This window comes from Jatropha curcas, chromosome 6 (genome assembly GCF_041381405.1).
Source record: "Jatropha curcas cultivar XTBG-Jc1 chromosome 6, XTBG_Jcur_1.0, whole genome shotgun sequence".
In the NCBI taxonomy this organism is placed as follows: Eukaryota; Viridiplantae; Streptophyta; class Magnoliopsida; order Malpighiales; family Euphorbiaceae; genus Jatropha; species Jatropha curcas.
Window position 1 is genome coordinate 4,713,952 of NC_143156.1, and position 26,857 is coordinate 4,740,808.

Here is a 26,857-nt window from a genome sequence, read left to right on the forward strand (position 1 = left end):
AAAAAAAAAAAAAAAAAAAAAAAAAAAAAAGTCACTTTTATAAAGTATCAGAAAATATTAATAATTCAAGCTATTATTATGTAATCCGGCAATTTAAAAAAATGATTTTTACTAATTGTTAGGAAGTATTATAAAATATTGACAATTAGAGCTATTATTTTGTAATCTATCAGCTTTACAAACAATAATCATCTTTTACAAAATATTTGAAAATATTGCAAAATATTTACAACTATACTTATTATTTTATAGACCATGACTTTTTTACAATAAATATCCATCATTTACCAAACATAATATTTATTATTTTGTAAAAATTCATTTAAAAAATAACTATTTTTTACAGAATACTATAAAAAATATTTTGTGCATTATAAGTTATTACGCATTTAAAAGTTTTAAATTTATCATAAAATTTAAGTTCGCAAAGTGCTTATAATTCACTTAAATTTGTGTTTATAACAATTATGTTGATATCATTTCATGATAGAAATTTATTTATTTTTACTTACTAAGCTATCCCAATCGTAAAATTTTAAAAAGGAAATACTATCAAATTCCATTATAACAAACATTTATTTGTTTCAAATTCTATCAAATTTGATAGAAATTGATTTTAATTATAGCCAATTTTGTTGAAGTCAATTCTTTTTTTTTTTTTTCCAAATCAAGAAATTTAATTAAATTCTATTAAATTTTGTGAAATTGCTTTAGTTTGGGTATTAATGTGTAGAGGGTTTTGTAGTTTACCCTAACACAAATTGCCAAAACAATTTTTGGTTTCTATTCTTCTTTTGGGCATATGTAAAATGACTCTAAATCTTATTTTATACTCTAAATTCTAAAATAGTATACCCAAAATCCTAAAACCTAAGAGTTAATAAAACCTTAAATTCTTAAATCATTAAACTCTTAAATTTAAGACTCTAAATTCTTAAAAGCTTGAAAAAAAAACACTAAGCCCTAATATCTAAACCCTAAATCCCAAACCTTAAAACTCTAAAATTGTAAAACTTAAAACCCTAATTTTATTACTTTTAGGAGAGCCCTATCATATATATTTTCCTTTCTTTTTCTCCACCGTACGTGCATTTGATGAAAAAGAAGGTTTTTAAGATTGATTTTTGACTTCTTTTATTCACAATTTAGAAATATTCAAAGAAATCTCTCTCTAAGTATTATTTAACTTGGGCTGTATTTGGCCACAACTTTCTACATAACTTTTAGCGTTTTGAACTAACTTTTAAAGATTATGATAACATTTTATAAAATAGTAACTCATATAACGTTTAATTTTTACGTTTTTTGAAAAATTACTCAAACACTTAACAGCTAAACTCTATCAAAACAATAGTTATTTTGATAAACGAACCTATTAGAGGAGGTTTATTTTATTTTTAATTTTTTTTAAGTTGCGTTTGAACACAACTATCTTCAGTAAAATACAAAAAGAATTCTCTGATTGAAGCCTTGCTTGAAGATATTGTTGTCCATGCAACTGAATATGCCCCTTTGGTAGCTCCCAATTGTGTGAGAGGTTTGGAGGGAATGAAGCACATCCATAAAAAATTACATTATTGTAGCAATTTTTTTGTACATCTTACAAGAATCCCACACACTTTGCATGTGACACATACTAATCTCGTTTCATACCTTTAGAATATAAAATTAATCCCGTCCGTCATTACCTCTCATGAGTATTTTTCCTCGGAATAGCTAATAATTAATTGTGTTTAGTGGTTAATAAGTGATTAACCATTATAAAGTTCCTATTTTACCGACACAACTCCACGTTTTATTTGAAACAAAATTATTAAACTCCATTTCACATCATTGATATTATTTTGCTCACAAAAAAGGCCTAACAGTTTAATTTTTTTGTATTTTCCATTTATATCATGTATTTTTCACAAGGCATTTGCACTTGATTTCAAATTGACAAAATTGCAACTCAAATTGACTCTTGAGCTTGCTATTACTTTTAACTTTTGAACAATTGAATCAATATTTTAATTAATGACAGATACTTTGCACAGATAAAGAATGCAATTAAATAAATTAATGCTATTCACTATATTGAAAATATCAATTTGAAAATCACTAAAATTTGCTTTCAAGGAGAATTTCATATACGTTAGTAACAAAAAAAAGACTACGAAAACAATTAAACAAGATCTATCTCTATAGCATCTATGTTCCAACTATATCAGGCTCTACTAGAAGTAGTAATCTCGAGTCAATATCAGGCCGATACAAAAGCTAGGGGCTTGAGCAATCACTAAAAATTCAATTACTTGGGTTATAAATTAGGAATACTTTCACTGCATATTGATTTTAAATCATTCATACTCCTGTGCAAAAACTCATGGTATTCTCCTTTCTCTTTTCCTTGGATTCTCCACTTGCATTTCAGCATGAATTCTGTTATTGAACGCTACAACAAGCTGAAAGAGGAACAGCACCAACTGATGAACCCTGCTTCTGAAATCAAGGTAATTATTCATCAACACTTCTCCAGTTTGTTTTACTCTCCAAGTTTTCTAGCATCCATAGAAAATAAAATGTGCATTAGGCATTTGGCAGCCGCAAAATCTAACGTGAAATGTAAACAGAAACCTTTGATGATGAGATTCTTTGTTCATTTATAATCTTTTCATTCTGCATCATCCGAAGAATTCTAGGTTGGCACTTGTGTTTTTGTGTTTACTTTAATATGCAAAAATCTAGTGTGGCTTAGAAACTGAAAAAGCAGCATATTTTATGCTGTTCCGAGATAACAAATCTGAATTGACTTCAACCACGCACTTTTAGTTGTGTTTCTATTAATGGCAACTCAAACAATAAGGCCAAACAGACTCGAACAAAAAGACAAGGGCAAGAGCTTCATCTGGTGTGATGATGCATACTGGGGGGCCTAGTTTTGAGCTCAGTGCAATATAATTTCTGAGAATAATTATATGGCAAAATTGTGATTTGCACCAAAGCCATAGACAAGAAAATTTTTATCCGTGTACCAGAACCAAGAAATCATTAGTCAGTTTAACCTCAACATAATCATCAACCTTATCACTGAGGAGTTGCAACAATAAGGATATGAAAAATAAAAAAGAAAAAAGTACCACATCCTTTCAACCACGCCCCAACCCAAAAAAAAAAACCAAAAAAAAAAAAACCAAAATGACAATTGGAAATGCAGAAATACACCAAAAGATAGGAGTGAAGACAGGTAACACCTATGGGGGAAGGGTTGCAACATGTGGAAGCAGACTATCAAACAGAAAGGAAATCAAGTTTTCTAAGATGATCTAGTTTGCATTTTTCCAATAGTTTCAAAAAAAAAAAAAGTATAGTTTTAACAAATTTTTCAATAGAAAAACCAAAAATTGAAAATTGACAAAGGAAACTATTAAAGTATAATCAAGATATATATATATATATATATATATATATCAAACATTCCCTCAATTCGTACCTGAAGTTGAAATCCTGGAGATAGTTGAAACTTCAATATTAGTAAAGTAGGTCATGCAAAAGGAGGAAAGACTAGGCCACTAGGCAAGTCCAGATGCTTGTACCAGTACAAGCTGAAATAGCATTGGTCATACATGGCAATGCCTTCTGTTTGCATCTGCAGAATAAAGAATAGATATTTCAGACCACAGACAAAAGAGAGTGGGGGAAAACAAAAAAGGATAAGGACTACAATAAATCATTTAAATGTTTTGACACAGCATGTATGAAGATGGTGAAATTTCAGCAGTTCAGCTTTTAATTACTGCCTTTACCAAGTTAGATAAAAAAATAATTGCCATTTCTAAGTGAATGACAAAATCTAGAGAATGCATCCATTTTGCTAGATGAAGGATAATCTCAAAATCAGCAGACGATATATTCCTGTTAGGTACACAACTGTAGGCTATGGAAGCCAGATACAGCACTTGCAGAGAAGTTCGGTGATAGAACAGCATACTTGTGAGTGATTGTCACTTCCAATAATAGATCAATACCCAATTCATAAGAGAATTAGAAAAAATAACGCAGCTAAATTTTCTGCAATATAAATCAATGTCTACATGAATGGTAGTAAGAGAACATATTTCAAGGCGAGGTAATTTTCCAAGATAGACACAAATGAAGCAACGGAGTGATGTGGCTACTCAATGTGGATCTGCTGTTTTAATATTTTATGGAGTTCTTGTTGAAGCAGCAAAGGTATCATATGCTTAGTTATCAGCAAACAAATTTTTTCATAAAAGACAAAAATACAAGTCTTCAGCACAGAAAGCAATGGTAAGGGAGACGCTAAAAGGACAGGAATATGGTTCATAATTCACAGAAAGTAGGAATGCAAGTTAAGAAATTATTATAATAAAATAAAACACCAAATGGTCCATTAATGTCGTTGCTGGCCTATTTTTCGCGATGTTTCATTTGGAACTCTATAAAACCAACGTATCATTATATTGTTAAGGAAGAAAGCCATTTTGATACTCTAAAAGTGAAGGTAAAAAATCTAGGTTCAAGTACCCCAGAAAGACTTCGGCTGAACATACAATGTGAAATACAACACAGAGAAGCAGAGAGATACCTCAGAGGTACCTTCAATGATGTCTTCTCTTTCTTCCAACCATATCTCAGAGAAATGATAGAGATCTTTTGGAATGTTTGCCCTTGTGCAGGACCTGTAGAATTCTGGAAGATACTCTAGGGTTGCACCCATGTCCTCGAACCCTTGAACACATAACCAACAACAATGTTTTTTCCTATTCAAAGTTTAGGTTGCAATTGGAATCCATTCTCACCAAATTTCATCATAATTTCAGACCTAATATTCAAAAATCTTACATGACTTGCCAAACAAATAGAACTCACCTCTGGACCAGATTATAACATTATAATCAAATTTTAAATTTCGTCATAATTTCAGACCTAAAATTCAAAAATTTTACATGAATTAAAAACCAAACAAACAACACTCACTTCTAGAACACCAGATTACAACGTTATAACCATTAAAATGATCTGCAGTACTTAAAGCAAGTCCCTTGTTTAATCATCAGAATACTTATCCTTCATCATAACATGGCAAACTTAGTCCATGCTTAATAAACAACATAAAGGTTCATTTTGGCCAATATCTAGAATTGTAGCTTAAAATGCCCCACCCCTAAAATGGTCCTATCAGTTGAAACTCCCCATCTCTTAATGCACACAAACTTCTCACCAATTAATTCAGAAAATCATTGAGTTAACAATAAAACTTGGCTCGACCTAAACTAATCCTTAGTCTCAAATTAGTCAATGTTGATTCAATTTATCTTTTTCTTCCTGTATTTTGTTTAAGAGCCAATGTTTTTGCGAGCTTTTATGATGCTAATTCATATTAGGGACATATTTGTATTTAAAACTTACAAAAGTTAGTTTTCTGATGGGACTTGGTTCCTTTCCCGTTCCTGTTGTACTTGCCCTATGTATGAACCTATGACCATAGGGGAAATACAGAAATCTAAATAGTTGGTTTCTGACCTACGAAAGATAGATTTTTTTTAGTATTTTTTCTGAAGGGTTTGGGGGGAGAGAGAAGAAAGAGAGAGAAAAATAAGACAAATATGACTTCAACTAACGTTGAAGGCAAAAAACTAGTTCCATTCTATCAGTTGTTACAAGGGAATGCATGGCTGGGTTCACAGCTAAACCTAGTAACAGATTGATGTTTCTTTTCCTCGATAAGCTTTTCTTTATGTTCTATTTGCTGATCTTGAAAGAAGTAGAAACACCTGCTTGGTTTCTGCATTTTTAACCAGTCTCAAGTTACCACACCTACTCAGGACCTAAATATTAAAACATGATACTGTTAACTCTCTCACACATTGCATACGAGTTACCATTCCAAACTGCAAGATAAAGTAGGTTTAACAATAAAAAGCTTTGCATCCTGCGAGTCATTATAGGATGATAAAGTGAAAGGGAATACGGAAAATTTATGTGGCTGGCTGAGAGAGGGAAACTAAACCCATACCACATGAAAGGCAGATTCCTCTAGCAGAATACCAACGTTAGATCATTATCATTCTCTACAAGAAATTCTTATGATCAGCTTCTAAGGATATGCAGGGAAAAAGGTCGACTTCAGACTTTCACCAAAGGCTAACATCATAATTCAAAATTCAGTCCTCTCGTGAGTCATGGCTCAATTGCAATAAATCAATGTTATGTAAGATCCTCACTAATACCATAGGTCAAGAATGCAAAGGGAGTTCACCAAGGAAGTAAAGGTCTGTACAAATAAATCATAGCACACATTTATGCTAGCACGATCTTAAGTAAGCAGAAGCATCTATCCCTTACTCAGCCAAATGTCAGACAGAAGGGATGAGCATTAGGAGAAAAGAAATATAGAGTCAATTACAAGAAGAAAGAAATAAATAAAAGGCATTCAACTCTATTTGTCTTGAAAATGAAAGGAATAGGTTGAAATTAATACAGGCAAAAAAACACGAGCAAATTTGACAGGAATAGGCTGCTGGCTGTTCAATATCTGTCACAGAAGACTCTTCTTTGTTAATGTTAGTAGGCAATTTATATTTGAAGTCGTACCTAGGTAGCGATATAGTATTATGGGTTCACATATTATTGAAAAAGTGGGTAATGAGCAGACTAGGTTTAAAGATTGTTTTACGTTTCAGCCTTACTTTGCCACCTTGCTGCACTGATGAGATATACCATGCTATTTCTTGCATTTCATATGATTACTAGTGGCCATTTCAAACAAAGCAGAAGAGACACAGTTGGAAAGATCATGAATGACTACATTACAAAAGATACAAGAGAGCGGCAGCTGCTGCAATGTTTTTCCATCAGAACACGGCAATAAAGAAAAAAGCAAAACCTCTAACAATTTTCTTGCAAAATAAAATAGATCGCATATAAACTAATATCATGAAAGGCCCAAAGTACATGGATGCCATGACCTCTGCAAACTCTTGATTTTTTTCTGCAATAAACATACGTGTTGGATAGATATCCATCTCCAGCACAGAACATGTAATTTTCCTTCACACGGTTTTCCTATATTTGGAGGATCCTATAGCCATGTCCGTTTTAAGTGTTCACTATGTCTTGCAAAGGTTCATAATAGTAGGAGTTGGAATAGCAGAACCATTGAAGATGTTTCAAAGATGAATGATGTACAAGCATTAGGTTTCTTTATATGCAGATTTCCATGACACAAACAACCTTCTCAATAGATTTTCTGACAAGTAGTACCAAACATGTAGATTATTGCCCAAAATTATGTCATTTATACCTCATAGGAATTGATTCTGCGTTCTTTGATGTCCCCAGTGAAGATATCAAAAGATGATCAATATATCAATATGACATCCTTACCTGATCATGAACTATCAAAACCCATTTTAAACAAAAAGGGATGTTAGGCAGACTGGTACCTTATGGTACACTAAACATCATTTCCTATTTAGCAATGCCTAAAACAGACCTCTTTCCAGCTCTTATGGTTACTCAAAAGTAGAAGTTTCCTAAGCTGCCCTGAAAACTAATGCCGCTGACAAAATTGAGTGGATGACATCTGTAAAATTCCCAAGTTTCACATTCACACATCAGTCATCATAGCGTCCTTTGACAAAGAAGCCAAAGAAAAAAACAATTACAGATACTCAAAATTCATCGTGAATTTGTGGTATGCTAACTCATGCATAAAATTCTCGCCAGAGTGCCTAAGTTCACTTATAATTATTTCTAACAACACTCTGCAGGTTCTCTTTCATCAAGCCCATTGCAACCCTGCAGTGCCATTTTCCTTCAACCATCTAGAATGCACACCAGCTCTTGGATCTAACTCAACAATCATTTTAGACGTCCAAATCCATCAGTCAATACAATTAGGTCAGTATGTGAATACTTGAGGCACTGAAACGTCCTGTTCTCCAATTCAAGCATCAAAATTCCAGTATTCAAATAGTATGGGGAATTCTTAATTTAATAGCACAGTTTGTAACATTGATGAAAGTCACAATAGCATAAAAAACTTCCCATCAAAAACTATGTTGCATGTATAGAATGTGGATAGGATTTCTTTTTCACGTTCACCAGAGAATTGTGTCTGAATCCACATATTTGCAAGAATTTGAATTAAGCGCTACCAATGAGTTTTGATTGTCTGTATTCAATAAAAATATAATTGCTTTCAATTTATAGTTAAAGTACCTTAAAATAAAAATGTGCTTTTTATATGTAGATATTTGTTAATCTAGTAACTCATGTCATTATTTATAAGTTATTAGCTATTTTTTACGAATGCTAATCCAAGTTAGTGCTCCTAATTTACACAAAATCTGGTAGAAAATGGGCAAGAGAAAGAAAAAGGAGAGGGAGAGGAGAAGCCTTACAAAAAAAGTGAATGGACAAGTAGAAAGAAAAGAAGAGAGAGTTGGACTAAACTTGATATTGGCAAATTACTCAAGATCACTTCATATATAGTCTCTTTTAATAGACAACTTGGTTGACTAACACTTAAATGTTGAAAAGGTCCAAGTAATTGCAACTTACACTATGGGTTAAAAGGTACAAATTAAATTGAGGTTAATCTCCTATTCTAGTTTGCTAGTTTATTTTAGCGTGCAATGAAATGTTAATGGATGATAATATTTACATCAATTAGTGTTAAGTTTTTACAGCTGTTAACAGTATACTTTTTTAATATTTTGAAAGAAACCTTGCTTTCCATTTCATTCATTTCCTTCACCTTCATTAACATCCCTGTTAAATTTAGGACAATAAATGAGCCAAACCAAGTCTACTGAGCTAAAGCTCTGCTCAATAAAGGTATGAGCTCGAGCTCAAGATCGAAAAAAATTGCCCTTACATGCTTGAATTCAAGCTCAAGCTCTATTAAACAAGTTCAATAAGTAGGCTTGAGTTTCATTCGTTAAACTTATCGAATAAGCTTGAACGATCTTTTTCCTAGCCAAGCCAAGCCTTAAGCAGCCCAAGAGCGGCTTGGCTCATTTATAACCTTAATTTTCACTACTCTTAAACTCCCTTCCAATGACCAACTTAATTTTGCAATTAGGCTGGCCATATAATAGGTTAATGTGCAAAAAATTACGTTCCAAAGATAAAGATGCTAACATAGAGGTACGAAAACGCAAGGAAAGACCGGACATGAAATCAATGTACTTGTAGAAAGAGAGAAGTTATGAGGTTCAACCAAGATGGTTTGGATATATTGATCAGCACAAACTCAAAAGTTAAGCTTATTACAGGTCAAGAAGGCCTCAAGATTAAATAGGGTGAAGCAATTAAGAAAGTATTCAGCAACTCTTAAACCACCCTATAAAGATACCCCTAAACAAATTAAAATGGAGAAAAAGAATCCATATAACCTACCCTAACTAGATTAACCAAGATGAGTTATTCACTCAAGCAACAACTATTGGCAAAATCATCCCTCCTAAAAATTGTCATTCATCACAATGCTTTTCTAAAAGCCTCCCAAGCAACAAAAACATGTCAATGTCACCTCCAAAGTTCTTATTGAACTTTATGCATTGGGTTGAGGTAAATATTCCATAATGAGTTCATATATTAAAACACTCCTTGAGATGAGTTGGATGCACCTTTTTGCGAGGAATGATATTCTTAAGAATTAGGAATCATTTCCAAACCTTTTGGGAGCTCGTAAAAGTTACATAAATAGTGACTATGGAGGAAGCAAAAAAAAATTCCGTCGAAATGCAATTTGGAAAAGATGCGCCTCTTTAAGCCAATCTCACTCGACCTGCCTATACTGATGTCCATGTATCACAACATTGTAAGGAATTGCTTAGCTAGAAATACTATTTTTGATTCATTACATATAATCACATTATCATCAATTACCACCTATTTCACACATGCTAACACAATGACCCGACAATAATATCGAGATAACCATCAAAATAGATTTATTATATATAAAGTGTAGCCTTAAAGATAAAGATGACCCCATGCCTATGAGTAGAATTTAAATAATATCAAAGATTAAAAAGGCTCAAGTGAACCAAGCAAGACAACATTGGCCTCCTTAATGGTCCTAAGTTTAGCACTAAACTTCGTTGTCTTTACGGCATTGACCCTGCCAACTTAAAGACTTGAATGATTTGCCTAAGAACAAGAAATAACATGTGAGGAGCACCATACCTACACTGAGGCATCTTCTACCTATTATAGCTTAGCTAGGATCTATAATAGCATTTTGCTTTTCCATCCTTGTTCGTTAACCAAGGAAACCTTTTTCCATATAGCTAAATTATCTACACTGATATCATTGAAAATCATATCCTTTGACTTCTTATTCTAGCCTAACATTCAAATATCTCCGTTTAAAACGACCTTCAAAATTCCACCATGACTAGCATCACCTCATCCACTTGTTCTAAACTTATGTTATCTTTACCATGCAAAAAATTCAAAATATCATAAGAATCAAAAAGTAAAAGGTAAAAGGAACCTATCCTCTTCATTAGTGTTAATATTAACTTACACAATCAATTAGAACTTTGCTCATCATGTAGCATATTTGTATACAATTAAATTAGCAACTTCCAACTTCAAACAAATCTAATTACCACTTTAGACGTAGCATGGATTCATTCAACTTCACTTGCATTGCCATATGGATTTTTTTTTCCAAATCTCCACAAACATTGGTGTTAAAATCTCATTTATATTGTATGTTGATGATGAATCAACAATAGTCAAAATCGTACACCTACCTTAATTCTAGCTCCTCAACAACTTAGCTTGTCTTTAACAACTTACAAACCTTGTTGCAATAGTATGTTATTACTCTTCCTTACCATATAATGAAATCTAAATAAAATCGCTACAAAGTCAAATAAACCTCCAACAGTATCTAAAACGCCAACTTAGACTTCTAGTTCGGCATAGATAAAAATACAAATATTAATAACACTGCTTAAGGCAAAAAGAAACAATGAGGCTAGATAGTTAGCAAGGATTAAAACAAATTACATAAAGACAAGGAAATAACAAGAATCCTGCAAATTAGCTTGAAGCACAATAGATAAAACAAAGCACAAAGAATTATGTACATAACTAATATACCTCCCATCCACTACCATAAATATTTTTAGTTTAAGGGTAGAGAAAATGAGTGAAATAGTTTTCTGAGTCCCATCAATTAGAAAAAATGATCTCGAATTCTTATATCTACACTCAGATACATTAATTGGTAGAATTAATGTCATTAGACCTAATTAGAACAAAATTTTACATTAAATAATTGTGAAAACTAAATCATTTTTACTAGAATAGAATAAAGCGCATAATTCAATTTCCAGTGATGCAATTTACCTAACAAATTAATCCATGGAACTAGCAAGTGGACCAATGTAGAGCATCCTTCTAATGCGTCATTTGGTTAACCAATTTCCTAGTAGAACTTCCTAGGAAGTACAATACCAAGAAAGTTACTTCCTAGGAAGTATAGTTTGATTACATTTGGTTGATATGTTGAACTCTTGAGAAGTAAAATTGTGAATAAAAAGTGACATTAGAAATGACATAAATACCATTACTATGTACATGAGTATAATAATTGAAATATTTCACTAATGAAAGTCTGATAATTTGTAATCAATTCAATGAGGCACATTTTATACAATGCACAATGCTAAACTCACATAATAATCAACAATATATCATCATAATTTTAGGTCATATGCTTATGAAGCCAATGAAAATAAGTGTTAGGTAACTAATTTAGGACAAATAAATTTGAGAACATCACTAAAAAGCCAATTAGCTTTATCTATAGTGAGATTAGTGGTGTGTATGTTAAATGAGGATATCCAAAATAAAATGCAGCACCATATACAAATAGCCATAGAAAATGCTCATTTTTTAGGTAAGACGATAGAATGACAAATGCTTTAAAGTCAACGAACGCAAATGCTTATGCAAATTCAAGTTTGTTTTCACAAGTAGGATAAGATGAGAATGCCATCAATATCTTTAAGATTCCGAGTCAATTATATGAAAGCAACCCAAATGCAAATGCAAATTATACAATTGATATCCATTAGGTCATTATTTTAGAAGAGAATAAGAAATCTGTATCATAAAGCTACAACCATGTTCCATTATCATCTTCTTTCCATTCAGTTTGCCAACAACCAAATCAAATAATAAGAAAGTTTTGTTCTTGGATATACAAAAAAACAAAAAAGAACCAAAAATTAGAAAGAATATCTGTACTCAATTCTTGAATCAAAATTTCATCAGGCATCAAATGACTTATTTCATCTTATAACCCATGGATTTTTTTAATTTGTTGGCACAAAGAAGGGATAAAATCAAGAATCAATGATCAATAAAGAAATTGAAGCAATCATGAATGAGAGAGAAGCTCACTTGAAGTTTGCTAAGGAAATAAATTGTCGAAATTCCTATAATTTGCTTTTTAAAGAGAGGCTTTGGAGAGGAACAAACAGATTAAGTACTGGTAGCACAAAAAAGCATCGCCAAAATAGAGAATGACAAACTTCTTGAGCTCAGGAAGTGCACCTAATTGAGGTGAGGGGAGGAATTAACTTCCTATATGGTCAAGGAAGTTAGATTCTCAAACTTCCTAAGATTTCTCCTCTTTTGGGAACCAAACAAGCAGTGAATTCTTGCTTCCTATGAACTTCTAGTTCCCTACTTTACTTACCCCCAAACAAACGTGTGACCTTAAGTCTATTCTGTGATGAGAAGAAAAGTGGATTAGGATAAGGCACCTCCAAACTTGTACGAGGAAAACAAAAATTATGAAGCATAAGCGTCTTATCTTTTTTATCTTCCGATCTTGCTAGCTTTTATCCAAGACATTAAATTGTTATATAATTTAAGTCACAATGAATGCTAGCCACAAATGTTAAACACGATGCAATGCCATTTCACTGTGAATTTCAATTCTTGATCAATGGAACACATACTTAACACTCAATATTTTAAACTCTTAACGTATTCATCCAATGATGAGGGTAGAAATATATACAAAAATGCAGTCAAACACAAACTTATCTTATGATCATTCCAAGTATTGACTTGTTGTTGCATCAATGCCCAAATTTTATGGCAATCGTATTGTTTTCAATTTCTTTAATCAGCTTTAGAGATATAATTGTTATTTTTATGTAATATCTTCCGCTTTGTTCTTGCTAGTTTTGGCAAAGGGAGGCTGCAAGCTTGAGGAAGGAATTGCAATATTTACAAGAATCTCATAGGTAGAGTCAATCACTCAATTATAAATCCTATATGTAATCTATGGATTCTTACACTTCATTCCTGAATAAAAATAATGGTGCAAGACTTCATAAATTAAAAGCTAATCATTATCATGTCCATTACTTGGGGATTTAGCATGTCGATGTAAGATCATTAAAATTTGTACTTTAACCAACCCTATAAAGTTTTATCCTAAACATGAAAAATCCAAGAATCCCCTTTATTGGCTTTTCCTCACCAAGAATATATTCTTAAACTAAAGCACATCATCATATATAACAAAAATTCAAAAATCCCCTTATCTATATGATTAACTTTAGTGCCTATTAGTATTATTGTAGTTGAACAAATATCATGTTGAAAATGTTCATTAGACGTCATTAAGTTTGTTTTCTAGGAGAATTCCGCATGTTTTGTCATAGAAGCTCGGAAATAGATAAACAACACCCTTAAATTGCTCTTTTCAACAACATCAAAATAGTGTTTTTATAGAAAATTCCCTTATGAGTAAAACCTCCTTTACCATACTCAAGATTGACTATTAGTCAATCAACACATAATAAGATTGTTTAAAATTCAAACTAACTAATATTAAAAGTTTAGACTCCCCAGAAAGCAAGTCTAATGCCTTTGTTTGTTTTTACAACTACAAACATTTTAAAGGAAAGTTATGATTCCCTGTAACCACTTAACCTAATTAATTGTCAAGTAGAACCTGTTGAAAGAGATAATAAAATAAACTTCCTTCAGCTAGTGCAAGTTAGTGACCAAACATGACCAATTAAGGAATTGACATGCTTAGATTATGCAAACCATATGCTAAAAATGCAACTTGCAAATGAATAATTTTCCAAGAGGAACGACTTTTAGATAGTAACTTCTAAATAAACAAATTATTTGATCAATTAAGACCTAAAGATATATTTACATAAGAGCTTAATTGTTGTTAATCATATTTTAGCTTTTGTGTAAAAAAAATGCCCTTAAGTTGGATGTTAGAACATGACCTGAACAGATTTTTTTTCTTTTTCTTTTTTTGAGAAAGATCTGAAAGAAATTTGTTAATTGTGAGTTTTATTCTTACGCATATGGAGATCAATAGTAAATTATAATAAAATTGTCCAAAAGCTACATAAAGTAAACAAAGTAATAAGTAATAAAACCATTCAACATAGTTTAACCTAGATTACATTGTGATAATACCAAAAGGAATAAAACTTTTGTTCTCAATATTTTTTTAAATATTCCATAAAATTTTTTTTGCCATTTATGATGATATTTTATCTTTGACTTCATGAATATTGATAACTATATTTTTTTTAAGCTTTTTTGTTCTTATTATTTTTCATATAACTCTACAAAAGTGGCATTTATTATTGCACTAAAAATTTCATAATTTTCTGATAATTTAAGTAAAGAATATAAATAAATTACCATCAAATGACTAAAAACTCAATCCTTTAGTTATAATATTTTCATCAATATACATTTAAGTCATTCATTAATATGATTAAATTAACAAACTAAAGTTAACTAAATTAAAATGATTTGAATTACAAAGATCAAAAGCAAATTCAATTATTGTACAATGCAATTCAATAACTAGTAGGTTTCTTGCATGTGCATTCCTCAACTAGTATCACAGCCAAAGTTCCAAAGAAATAAAATAGAAAAGGGCATTCAAGTACAACCAGCAACATTGATAAAACTTAAACAGTAACTAAAGTAAATTGAAACTTCAATTACATGTATCTAGTTAAGAGTAAATTGTATGAAATATGCATATTTAGTTGGAATTCTCTACAAGTAACTGCTAAAAGTTTGAAACACCAAACTATTGAATGCGTCCATTAGTTAAAGCAGCAAATAAAAAGCCTTGCAACAAAAACCAAAATTTCCTTAAGCTTGGAATGCTAGATTTCTTCAATAAACATCACAGGTACATGTTTCCCAAGTTTCCTTATGTACAGGTACACTAAAAGTTAACAAGTGTGAATGTGCATTAATTGTTGTATTGAAGAGAATTTAATCCTTTCTCACTCCAAAACAAGTTGCAATCTGTTCACTGCAATTTGAGGAAACCTTTCAAGTTTCCTAATCTAGATGGTTGCTGGAGGAACAAGGCCATGTTGACATTATATTTGTGCTCACTTAACAAGCATTACTTGGTCACAATTATCGACAGCTACTTTCACTTGAACCATATAAATTTGTGTAAACCAATCCATTTCATGCCTAAATTTCTAAATTATGAAAATAAAGCAAATTGTATGCCAACTAATAGCTTATGTGTCACACATCATGCAGCCTTCAAAGGTTTCCTAGTGGACATAATGTGGTAAACACACTCCATATGTACCTAGAACACTACACTCTCAACTAAAAACCTCACCCAAAACTATAATATAGGATACTTTACATGGCTTACATAAGCTTTTTAAAAATCATATGCATCTCAATAATCATAATCCATTTTGCCTCCAAGGCCTTGGCAGTTAATATCTATAATACTACCAGGACACTAGCCTTATAAAGCACTTAACATGATAACAAAAGGCTCAATAAAGCTAAAACTAGCTTTCTAAATGGATTTTGCAAAAAATCAACTATAACCTGGGCCATATTCTAAACATACCTGTGCCAAGTATTCAAGATTATATCAAAACACCCTCAACAAAACAAGATTAGACATAATGAAAATAATAGCATAAACTTTACCAGAAAATATGATCTTTTCGATAAAATATTTACGGAAATAAAAATTGTGGTAGACAAATGACTCATGCATTAATGACATATACAGGCAATTGATGGGGGAGGAACTTTCTGGCCTAAATGTTAAAGATCTACAAAATTTAGAAAACCAATTGGAGATGAGTCTTAAAGGAATTCGGATGAAAAAGGTATGGAAGCCTGATAAAGACTTTTTATACTTATCCAATTATCCTATTACATTCAACGTATGTCCTTCATGTGCAAGTATATCAAATGCATATTTGCTAATGAAGCTGTTTTTCCTTCTGCAGGACCAAATTTTAACTGATGAAATCAAGGAACTCAACCAAAAGGTTTTTCTAAGATAATGACTTCAACTTTTTTTCTAGTTTCTTGCCATCAAATTTAAAATTTTGACATTCTTTCACCAACTTCATCACAGGGAAATCTCACTTATCAAGAAAACCTGAAACTGCATAAGAAACTAGAGCTCATCTGTCAAGAAAATGCAGAATTACGTAAAAAGGTATTTATATAGGTAGCAAATGCTTTAACAAAAATCTTATTCATCTACTGTTCAACTCTGAACTCAATGTTTTGAACATTTGATAACCTAATTACACCTATCTATAAACAATGCCGACCTAGTGAATTCACCACCCAGCCTTAAACCTAAGGCCTACTGAAACCCCATAGCTATTTGTGATATTTGATAAAGTGAATGCTTGCTGTCTGCTAGTGGCTGAAACAGAAGTTTTCAATCCCAGTTTTGTGCAGAAAGGGATGCAAGAGAAGCGAACAAAAGTTCCCACCCACCATACACTATAAGCAATGGATATGACTTACACGCCCCAATCCATCTCCAGCTGAGCCAGCCACAGCCTCAAACCAATAAGGCATCACCAAAACAAATGAAATTTGGGTAAGTTCTCTTTATACTGTTAGTAAACTATATATTCCAGCAACTGAGTACATTCCATCCAAAATTTCAACAGATTACAATTGCAATAGCAAAGCAGTTGACAAATGAACAGATACTGATCATCATCTGAGTGAATTGCTCGATTGTTGACAAAACACCTCTCTACACTATGAGATCTCGTACATCAGCAATTAGAAGTATCTTCCAGCAGCAGGATAACCAGATTCAGTATGATACATTCTGTAAAGTATACTTTAGAAATTGTTGGCTAGAACTCCTATGAACCAAAATTATGCAATAATGGGAAAGCTTGGTATGAGCCAGGTGTTACTCTAGATGACGCAAAAATTTGTTGCGCTCAATGGAATTAAGAAATGTAACTGCTTGTTTGAATTGTGCTACTTCTAACGTACCTATCAGCATTTTAAATTTCTGCTCAATTTATTTATCAGTATCGTTTTAGTAGCATAAATAGTTTCATTTAACGAATGAAAAGTTCATAAAAGGATAAAGAGAAAAAACAAGTAGAACATATATAAGTAACAAAAACGCATAAGTACTGCAGAACCAAAATAAATACCTGCTTTTCCCGTTTATCCCATTCAACCAGTAGAAAGTTTTAGTTACTGAAGCGGGCATGCTTGATTATGATGCCGTAAACATAAAACATAATTTGTCAACACGGTAGAACACAACAAAGCCCAGCACATTTGTCATCTGGACAAAGTAATACCTAGTGCAATAGAGAGCATACATAATAGAATCTCTTGGCTTTTCTGCAAAACAAACAAACAAAAGCATTCAATATAGTTATGAATTTCCATTGTCTATGCACTCCATCAAAACCAAACTAAAGAAATTAGTTTAGATATTACAAGGATGATCCATTTTTGACATAGAGTCGACTACAAAAAACTGAAAGCACAGCGAGGAAACAGCAAATATTTGTCATAGCTCATGCAGTAGTGCTGCAGCATGGTAAAAATGAGCGACTAAACAATAGAAAATCAAGAAGGTGAAAGAAGACTGTGATAAACCACAATTGCAGAGTATTTCTCTCACTGTCATGCCTAATTTTCTATAGCCAGGTCTAGTGATGAATGCAACTTGTGTATTTTATGCAGACATGAATCGGCAGTTGCTGTGCAGTGTGGATGAAGCTTTGGCACACCCCAAAGCATTCAGATTGTGCTGTTAGGAAGTCCATATGAACAGCAAGCAAAAGACATCATATCAAAACTAGTTGAATGTTTAGCTATTGCGCAAGCAAGAACTGTTGGTTAAACTTAATTTACCCTATAATATGATTCTGAGACAGGAAACAAACAAATAACTTTCATGTATTCCTCAGCTTATAATAGTATCCTTGATCATTTGAAGGCAGAGCAAATTAGGAAGTTATGCCCAAAAGAAGATAGTCATCCAAGTCTCAACCAATGCTTTTAATCTACTTCTGGAAATGTTTATCGATATAGTTATATTCAACAAATAACAAATTCTCCAGATTGCAATTGAAATTCCAAATTATTGCACATATTACCACAACTGACAAAGTGAGAAATGGGCAAATTAATACTGTTTCCAAGGCAGCAAGAAAAATTAGAAATAATTGCAAGACAATCATTAGTGTCATTCAGATTCAAGAACAAAGATAAATCAAACTACACGTTGAACCTATTAAAATGCAACAAACATGAAATCTGATTCGCTTTACTTAAAAAACCAAATATTAATTTCAATAAAAAGAGAGACAGTTGCTTTAAACAATTTGGACTTTCAACAGTATAATTAGCTGTTATGGTAAACCGCATGATTCTGACTTTAGAAAATGTAAAGCCATTACAAATATTTTTTTTTTTTTTTACAGGATAATAAATTTTTTTTTTTTTTTGTCAATTTAAGTGAAAATAAATAAAATCATTATAAATAATAAAATAATTGAAATAATTGAAAATATTGGTTTGAATTAAAAGAGTAAAAATGCGTGCAAAATTTCACGAATTTTATCAACAAACTTTCTTAAGATTAACGTTAAAGTATACTTTGTTATTATAAACAAATAAACCATTTCAAATCATTACTTGCAACCAGTATTGACATCTGCCTAGAAACTAATGATCCAAATATTAAATACACAAGTATTTGTCATATTATCAATTATTCAAACTATAAATTTCATTATTAATAGTGCATTCATTTTCCAATCTGCCATAGCCAATATTTCAGCCACTGTTTACAATTGAAAATAAATACCTTCAGAAAACATTGGAAACTAGTAATGGTAGGTGTGCAAAATTAGTGCAAAATAACTCAGAAGACAAAAAAGTTAATGTTTCTATCGGAAAATCATTATATAATTGCTGGATTATGTGCTATTTGACTTGCATTGTTATAATTGACCTGTATGCTTCTTGAGTATCGAAGCATTTAAATTAGGTAGATAGAAATAGATATAGATATGTGTATAAGAAAGAAAATAAAATCTTATATCTTTGTTCACAACATGGTATCAAAGACTTGGAATTTTAGAGATTATCAAGAAGAATTGTTTCTCTATTTCTATATATTCAATGACATCAATACACCCTATTTATATACAAGTATACAATTCTAAATAGGAAAACAAATCTAATTCTAAATAGGAAAAGTGAATAAGGCAAGAATAAGTTCTCCTAATTAGTCTATACACAAGTCAACACAAAGCAACGTTGGATATTGCATAGCAGACCAATTAACTAGAGGTCATGGAGGTAAAAGGACGAATTTAGCAAGACCTCTTGCGCATCAAGTGGAATTAGTAGAAGTCCCTAAAGCACCAACTACTAGGAGTCTATCTAATGAAGTACAAACCTTAGATGTCTTCCGTCAGAGCTTGATTCTCCATCCACCATAGGTGCTTCCTCTAATTTGGTGCACTCATGTATGACTTGTCTTGCAAATTTTGTTTCTCATCATAATTCATGGCTATAGATTCAAGAGCAAACAGACATATGATGGGCTCTCCCAAATAAATTTTTAACTTTATTTACCCCGTTATGGCAATGATACAATCCGTATAACCGATGGCTCTTTAGCTCTTATTTCCGACACAGATTCTATTAAGTGCATATCCACTATTAATTTGTCATATGCTCTTCATATTCCCAGTTTTCTTGTCAATCCTTTTATTTGTTAGAACTATTACAAAAGCCCTTAATTATAAAGTTGAGTTTTTCCTACTCATTGTGTTTTGAAGGAATTGAAAATAGGGAAATTGATTGACTTTGGTAGATTCGACCATGTCTTATATCTTCTTGAAAAAGGTTCTCTAGCCCCTATTATAATCGAGATCTGTTAGGAGAATATAGTCATATTCACCAAGAAATAATTCAGTGTCATAGGAGATTAGGAAATTCACCCCTTTTTGTTTTTAGGAAATTATATCCTCGTCTATATTATCAATGCAAGTAAGATTCTTTATTTTGTGATGCTTGTGAATTTGTCAAAAACACTAAACATTCTTACACTTCTAATAATAATGAGAGTTATAAAATTTGATGCTAAAGTTACGACCTTGCATCAAATTACCCCGTTATGGCAATGATACAATCCGTATAACCAATGGCTCTTTAGCTCTTATTTCCGACACAGATTCTATTAAGTGCATATCCACTATTAATTTGCATATGTTCTTCATATTCCCAGTTTTCTTGTCAATCCTTTTATTTGTTAGAACTATTACAAAAGCCCTTAATTATAAAGTTGAGTTTTTTCCTACTCATTGTGTTTTGAAGGAATTGAAAATAGGGAAATTGATTGACTTTGGTAGATTCGACCATGTCTTATATCTTCTTGAAAAAGGTTCTCTAGCCCCTATTATAATCGAGATCTGTTAGGAGAATATAGTCATATTCACCAAGAAATAATTCAGTGTCATAGGAGATTAGGAAATTCACCCCTTTTTGTTTTTAGGAAATTCTATCCTAGCATATATTCAATACAAGTAAGATTCTTTATTTTGTGATGCTTGTGAATTTGTCAAAAACACTAAACATTCTTATACTTCTAATAATAATAAGAGTTATAAAATTTGATGCTAAAGTTACGACCTTGCGAACTGGCAATGGAGCAAAGTACATGGATAGAGTATTTTAAGCATATTTAGATTCAAATGGAATAATACATCAACTAACTGTGTTAATACTAGTGCTCAAAACGGAAAATCCAAAAGAAGAAAAACAAAGGTATTTACTAAAGGTTGCAGATCTCTTTTGTTTGCCATGAACACCGCCAAGACTTATTGGGGAGCTATTTTGCTTTTCGCAACATATCTCATTAATAGAATGCCCTTTTCAGACTCTTAACTTTAGAAGTCCTTTAGAAGTGCTACATGGTAAAAATTCGTATACTATTTAAAAATTCGCATACTATTTCTCTAAAAATATTTGGTTGAGCGTGTTTTCTCCATCACAAGCATGGAGGAAAATTAGACTCAAGAGCTTAAATGTGTGTTTGTTGGTTAATCAACCCCCCTTCCCCAAAATACTTTAAGAACATGGATGTGACTTCTAGAGAATCTAAGCCTTAATTCCGCTCTTCTCAAGCCCCTGTTCAAAGAGAATAGAATGGAATAGCTAGCTCCTATATCAGTACCTGTTCCTAGACATTTTTTAAATCTTAATACTAGTAATGAACAGGAAACTTATGAACAAGGACTTAAGACAAGTAGATTGGACAGGCCATATTTAAAAAGGTACAATTGAAGGGAGAAGATTGATAATGCCAAAGCACGACATACCAGGTCAAACATCATCTATGCAATCAATTCTTGAAAATTCATTCAGTAAGCTTTTGGTAACTCCTACTAATTCTAATTACGATTCCAGTTTTAGTTTTGATCTAATAGTTGATAATGTCAATATTCCCACTGCTCTCCAAATTAAAACTTGTACCAGCATCTTTAGATATTCTCAAAGTAATGTTGATCATATCTCGTTTGTTACATTTTATAGTGGTAAGATCATATTACTAATTGTCTATGTTGATGATATGGTTGTATTAAAAATGATGAAGAGGAAATTGCTCTCTTTAAAGAAACAATTGTCTTGGAGTTTGGGATTAGGATTTAAGGGGTTTGAGATACTTTTTCAACATAGAAGTTGCTGGATTTGATACAGGGATCTTCATCTCTCAATGAAAGTGTGCCCTTGATCTCTTAGAAGAGACTGCTATATTGGACTGTAAACCAGCAAATTCTCCTATTGAGGCTAACCACAAATTGCAAGCAGAGGTGGGAAGATTGATTTCTCTCTCATACAATAGACCAGATATAGCCTATATTGCCATCTAGTTAGGAAATATATACATGATCCTCATTGTTCTCATCTAGAAGTTGTTCACATCTTAAAATATCTAAAGCTTGCACCTAACAAACAATTACTTTTCTCTAAGCATGGCCACCTCAAGAGAAGTCATTACATATGATGATTGGGTTGGATCTCCCAACAATAGGAAGTCAAATTTGGTTATTGCACTTCGTTGGTGGATACTAGTTACTTGGAGAAGTAAAAAACACAATATGGTAGCCTGTACAAGAGTGGAAGCTAAATACTCAAGGTGTTTGCAATTATTGTGGATAAGGAAGGTAATGGACAAGTTGCAAGTGTCAAGAACGAAAGACTTATCCTTGTTTTTGTGACAAGGCAACTATTATTATTGCTTAAAATCCAACTCAACATGATTGGACAAAGCATATAAAGATTGGTTGACATTTCATAAGGAGAAAGTTATTCAGGGCGTTTTAAAACTCTCATGTGAATGAGGGTAATCAAATTACTAATGCATTTACAAAGGGCTCAATAGCAAACACTTTCATAACTTGAAAGTCGGGCATGTGTAACATCTATGCACCAACTTTAGGGGAAGTGTTGAGTTGTATGCTAAGAGAGTAGAAATCTAGGTCAAGTTAAGAGCATTAAAGATGATTCTTAACAAGTATTAACAGGAGATAAGGATATCAAAGATAGATGGAGATGTTATTTTTATCAATTGTTTAACAAAAACCATAAGGACGATTCAGTGGACCTTCGATGGATAGACACCTGAGCTACACTCGCAGAATTAGGACAAATGAAGTCAAGGAAGCCTTAAAACATATGGAGGAAAGAAAAGCATGTGACCCATATGGTATCTCTATAGAGGTTTGGAAAAGTCTTGATGAAGTGAGAGTTACTTAGTTAACCAAGTTATTTAATGTTATCCTATGTAATATACAGATGCCAAATGAATGGAGAAAGAGCAAACTGATAACAATAATTAAGAACAATAAAATATCTAAAAGTTGTACAAAATACCGAGGTATTAAACTTGCAAGTCACAAAATGAAGCTTTCTGAACGAATAAAAGAACATAGATTCAAAGATTTTACAAAGGTGTCAAAGAACCAGTTACGCCAAGGAGATTCACAATGAAGGCTATATTCCTACTCAAAACATTAATGAAAATTTATAGGGAAAAGATGAAGGATCTACAAATGGTGTTCATTGACTTGGAAAAGACCTATGGCAGAGTGTCAAGAAAAGTACTTTGGTGGATTTGGAGGAAAAAAGGGGGTTCATGTCAATTATTTTGATGTCATCTAGGATATGTATAAAGACACAGCGAAAAGTGTGAGAAAAGTTGAAGGGGATACAAGATGACGAGTTAACCAGGACCATACAAGATGATGTTCATTGGTGCATGTTATTTGCAAATAGTATTGTCCTAATTGATGAAACAAGTGAAGGATTAAACAAAAAGTTGGAATTATGGAGAAGTACTATCGAGAGTAAGAGTTTTGGGCTAAGCAGGAGTAAAATGGAGTACATGCCCTATCAGTCTGAAATAACAAAGAAACAAGGACAAGGGATTTCATTGAACGATAAAGTAATATCCAGGTGCAATCAATTCAGGTATCTAGGCTCCGTTCTCTAGAAAGAGGGTTTGATTGATGATGTAACCCATAGAATTCAAGCAAGATGGATAAAATAGAGGAGTGCCATGTATGTGCTATATGATAGGAAGATACCAAAAAAGGTGAAAGCTAATTTCTGAAGGACAACAATCAGGCCTGCAATGTTACATAGGAGTGAATGTTGGGCACCGATTACGCAACATGTCCATAAAATGATTGCAGCAAAGATACAGATGTTAAAATAGATGTGTGATCATACAAGGTTGGACAAATTAAGATTGGCCACATCCCATAAAAGGTACAAGTAGCAGAGTTGGAGAAGAAATGAGGAAAGGGCGTCTATGATAGTTTGGCCATGTGATTCATAGAACCCCATGTGTCCCAGTGCATAAGTATGATACTTTGGTGGTAGAGGATGCTAAATGAGAAAAAAAAAATAAAAAAGATAGATCTAAAACCACATCGAGCTAGGGTTGAAAACGAGTCAAAGTTGAGTCAACTCTAGTGAGCTCGAGCTCAGCTCGTTTAAAATAGTTAAGCTTGAGCCTATCTCGGGCTCTGCTCGATAACCATAAACCAACTAAGCTCAAACTCAGGCTCGAAAGCTATCAAATCAAAATGACATTTAAAAGTAGGCTCAGTTGCTTTTGGCTTATTGAGCTAGCTCGTGAACTCAACTCGACTCGATAAAGCTAGCTCAGGAGCTCAGCTTGATAAAGCTGGCTCGCGAGCCAACTCGAAAGCTTTCGAGCTCGGCTAATTTATTAAATAAGCTCAATAGCTCGGCTCGAGCGATCTTTTACCAAGTCGAGCCTCAAGTAGTTCACAAGCGGCTTGTCTCGTTTACAGCCCCACCTGGAACGCATTGATAGTTAAAGAGATACGGTACCCTAGGACTAATGAATACCTAGCTATGAAAAGAACAAACTAGAGACAAAAGATCCATAAAGTAAATAACAATTAATCTAGGAATAAGGCTCTTTTGCTACCGTCTGCCGATGCTTATTTATTTATTTTCTATTGTGTGTATAGATATAATGCCTTAGTGTTGGTATTATGGACTCAAGTGGTTAAAGGATTCATATAACGGATCTCAATTATTTGGGATTAAGGCTTAGTTGTTGCTTTTGAAGGAATAGAGATTTATAAAAAGGCATGCATGCTTGACACAACTTCCGCCGTTAAACTACTCTATATTGATAAATCTTCATAAAAAATAGAAAAATAAAGGCATGCAGTCATACAATTTGAAAATCTCCAAGTTTATAAATCATGTTGCTATTACTTTCAAAGGACAGGTTACCACTGAGTAGGATACATGATGAGGTGTTTATTACCTATTTATTATGGTATTATACAAGAAATTATGACTTGTATATGAAGGACCTAGATGTAGATGGGTATAAACAAAAAATTCAAAATGATAATCAAACCATTTATTCAAGCAACTAAACCTGATTGCATAAGTTCCAATTCTAAACCAATCAACTAGATGATTCAAAATCTGAATACTCCTAGGATTCTTACCTCTCTAACATTGCCCAACAAAAAAATAAAAAATAAAAAATAAAAAACACCAACATGTGCATAATAATATTACTAATCGCGTTTATTATTCCTATCAATGATGTGAATTTTTAGCACCATTAAGGCATAACAAAGGAAAACAAATATAATATAACGAGAAAAGCATCAAACCTCACAAAAATCAAATGGCAATCAAAATTTTCCATCACCATCATTCTTTAACATCTATGGACTTGCTACCAAAAGCTTTCTTCCTCCCAACCCCATTCCTTGTATATCAACATATGTAATTGATACTTCATCCATGCATAGTTTGGTAAAGAACTGTGATGATTCTAAAACAAATTTTCATCATAATAATTATGAAATGAGAAAACTAATCAGCAATTTTTGAATTCTATCTCACAGCTTGCCAAAAAAAAAAAATCTTGAATGTAGTATTGTGAGCGCACACAAATTATGAAAACATTAATGGGGACGAATGACTTACAGCATTTACATAATCAGTGTTACATGGTTTTTTCTCTTCTTCCCAACCCCAACCCCAGCCCCAGCCCCCTTCTTTTACCCCACTGAAACAGGAACCCTTTCTTTTAAGGGAAAGGGCTTATGAAACTCTTACCACACCTACAACCTAACCATAAAGCAATATCCAAAAATATCATGTACTTCACAGTGTATTGTGATCCACAAATATGATATGGACCAACCAAAGAAGGATAATTACAGGGAATTAGCTAGAAAGTAAATCAAACTAGAGGCTTATTCGCCAATATGCTTAATTTTGGTAACCCAGCAGTACAAACATAAACAATTTTTACAGAAACGCTTAAGTTCATTTGCTCCACAGTTCAGTTAAAACTGCAGGTATATGTAGAAATCGTGTACCGTCCCAAAACAAGACATCCAAAATATAAATTCGAAAAAACAACATACAGTCATCAAAACCAAAATCCTAACAATCCAGAATAACGAGGATATGTAAACATACATATTCTTTTCCGTTATCTTTACCTGAAGGTGCAAACAAATCTTCGTTGCTTATTAATTCTTCTTGACATCAACCAAGCAAACCTGCAAATGCACTAAAGAAAGAGAGCCGAAATGAATAAGATGCAAGTACAGTACAAAAAGATATATGTATATACATCAGCAGCTATAAAAGCCATGGAAGTTTAAATAAAAAAGTTAAAAGAAGCAACAGAACTTACAGTGATCAATCGAGGAAGAAGGTGAAAAAGATGAGGAGAAGAAGGTGATCATTGGAGAGAGAGATCTGATTCTCCTCATAACTAACAAAAGGAAAGGAGAGGAAGTGCAAAAGAACGAAAGAACGCCTTGTTGCCTTATAAAAATGATGCTCGTGTTTTGTAGAGAGAGAAGAAAATATCTCAAGCAACTATCACGTTTGTCGACGTTTAAATAGGAAACGATTGGGATTCAGTGCGGGTGGACTTTGAAGTTGTTAGTGC

The 26,857-nt window shown here is 32.6% G+C and overlaps 2 protein-coding genes across 12 annotated transcripts in view; one reads left to right on the plus strand and one right to left on the minus strand.

Annotated features, from left to right (window-relative positions):
* LOC105636054 (MADS-box transcription factor 23) overlaps positions 1-17,500 on the plus strand; it is a 23,850-nt gene extending 6,350 nt beyond the window's left edge. For all 3 annotated transcript variants that reach the window (XM_089722281.1, XM_089722283.1, XM_089722282.1), the window contains exons 3-9: positions 2,414-2,492; positions 13,228-13,289; positions 16,094-16,193; positions 16,317-16,358; positions 16,448-16,531; positions 16,773-16,927; positions 17,001-17,500. In XM_089722281.1, coding sequence (XP_089578407.1) covers positions 2,414-2,492; positions 13,228-13,289; positions 16,094-16,193; positions 16,317-16,358; positions 16,448-16,531; positions 16,773-16,927; positions 17,001-17,016 — 538 coding nt within the window. In that variant the 3' untranslated portion in view covers positions 17,017-17,500. The remainder of the gene's footprint in view (positions 1-2,413; positions 2,493-13,227; positions 13,290-16,093; positions 16,194-16,316; positions 16,359-16,447; positions 16,532-16,772; positions 16,928-17,000) is intronic.
* LOC110009689 (uncharacterized) lies at positions 2,090-26,857 on the minus strand. Of its 9 annotated transcripts, none has more exons than XM_089722286.1 (7): positions 26,597-26,778; positions 26,400-26,470; positions 25,557-25,709; positions 17,508-17,703; positions 4,589-4,763; positions 3,473-3,628; positions 2,090-2,540 (listed from the first exon to the last, which is right to left on the minus strand). In XM_089722286.1, the coding sequence occupies exons 4-6, from the start codon at positions 17,564-17,566 to the stop codon at positions 3,524-3,526; spliced, it is 339 nt and encodes a 112-aa protein (XP_089578412.1). In that variant the 5' UTR covers positions 17,567-17,703; positions 25,557-25,709; positions 26,400-26,470; positions 26,597-26,778; the 3' UTR covers positions 2,090-2,540; positions 3,473-3,523. The 9 variants fall into 9 exon arrangements, 5 of the variants coding, with proteins under 5 accessions (XP_089578412.1, XP_089578411.1, XP_089578414.1 ...); XM_089722285.1 differs by having other exon boundaries at positions 25,557-25,720; XR_016321121.1 differs by lacking the exon at positions 25,557-25,709 and having other exon boundaries at positions 4,600-16,887; positions 26,597-26,857.

Coding starts and splice junctions, on each gene's coding strand:
- LOC110009689 (XM_089722288.1), bottom strand. CDS start 17,566: ATGCCCGCTTCAGTAACTAAAACTTTCTACTGGTTGAATGGGATAAAC. Junction 4,764..17,507: donor GGGATAAACGGGAAAAGCAG/GTATTTATTTTG, acceptor AACTTTGAATAG/GAAAAAACATTGTTGTTGGT. Junction 3,629..4,588: donor TCATTGAAGGTACCTCTGAG/GTATCTCTCTGC, acceptor TTTATTCTGCAG/ATGCAAACAGAAGGCATTGC.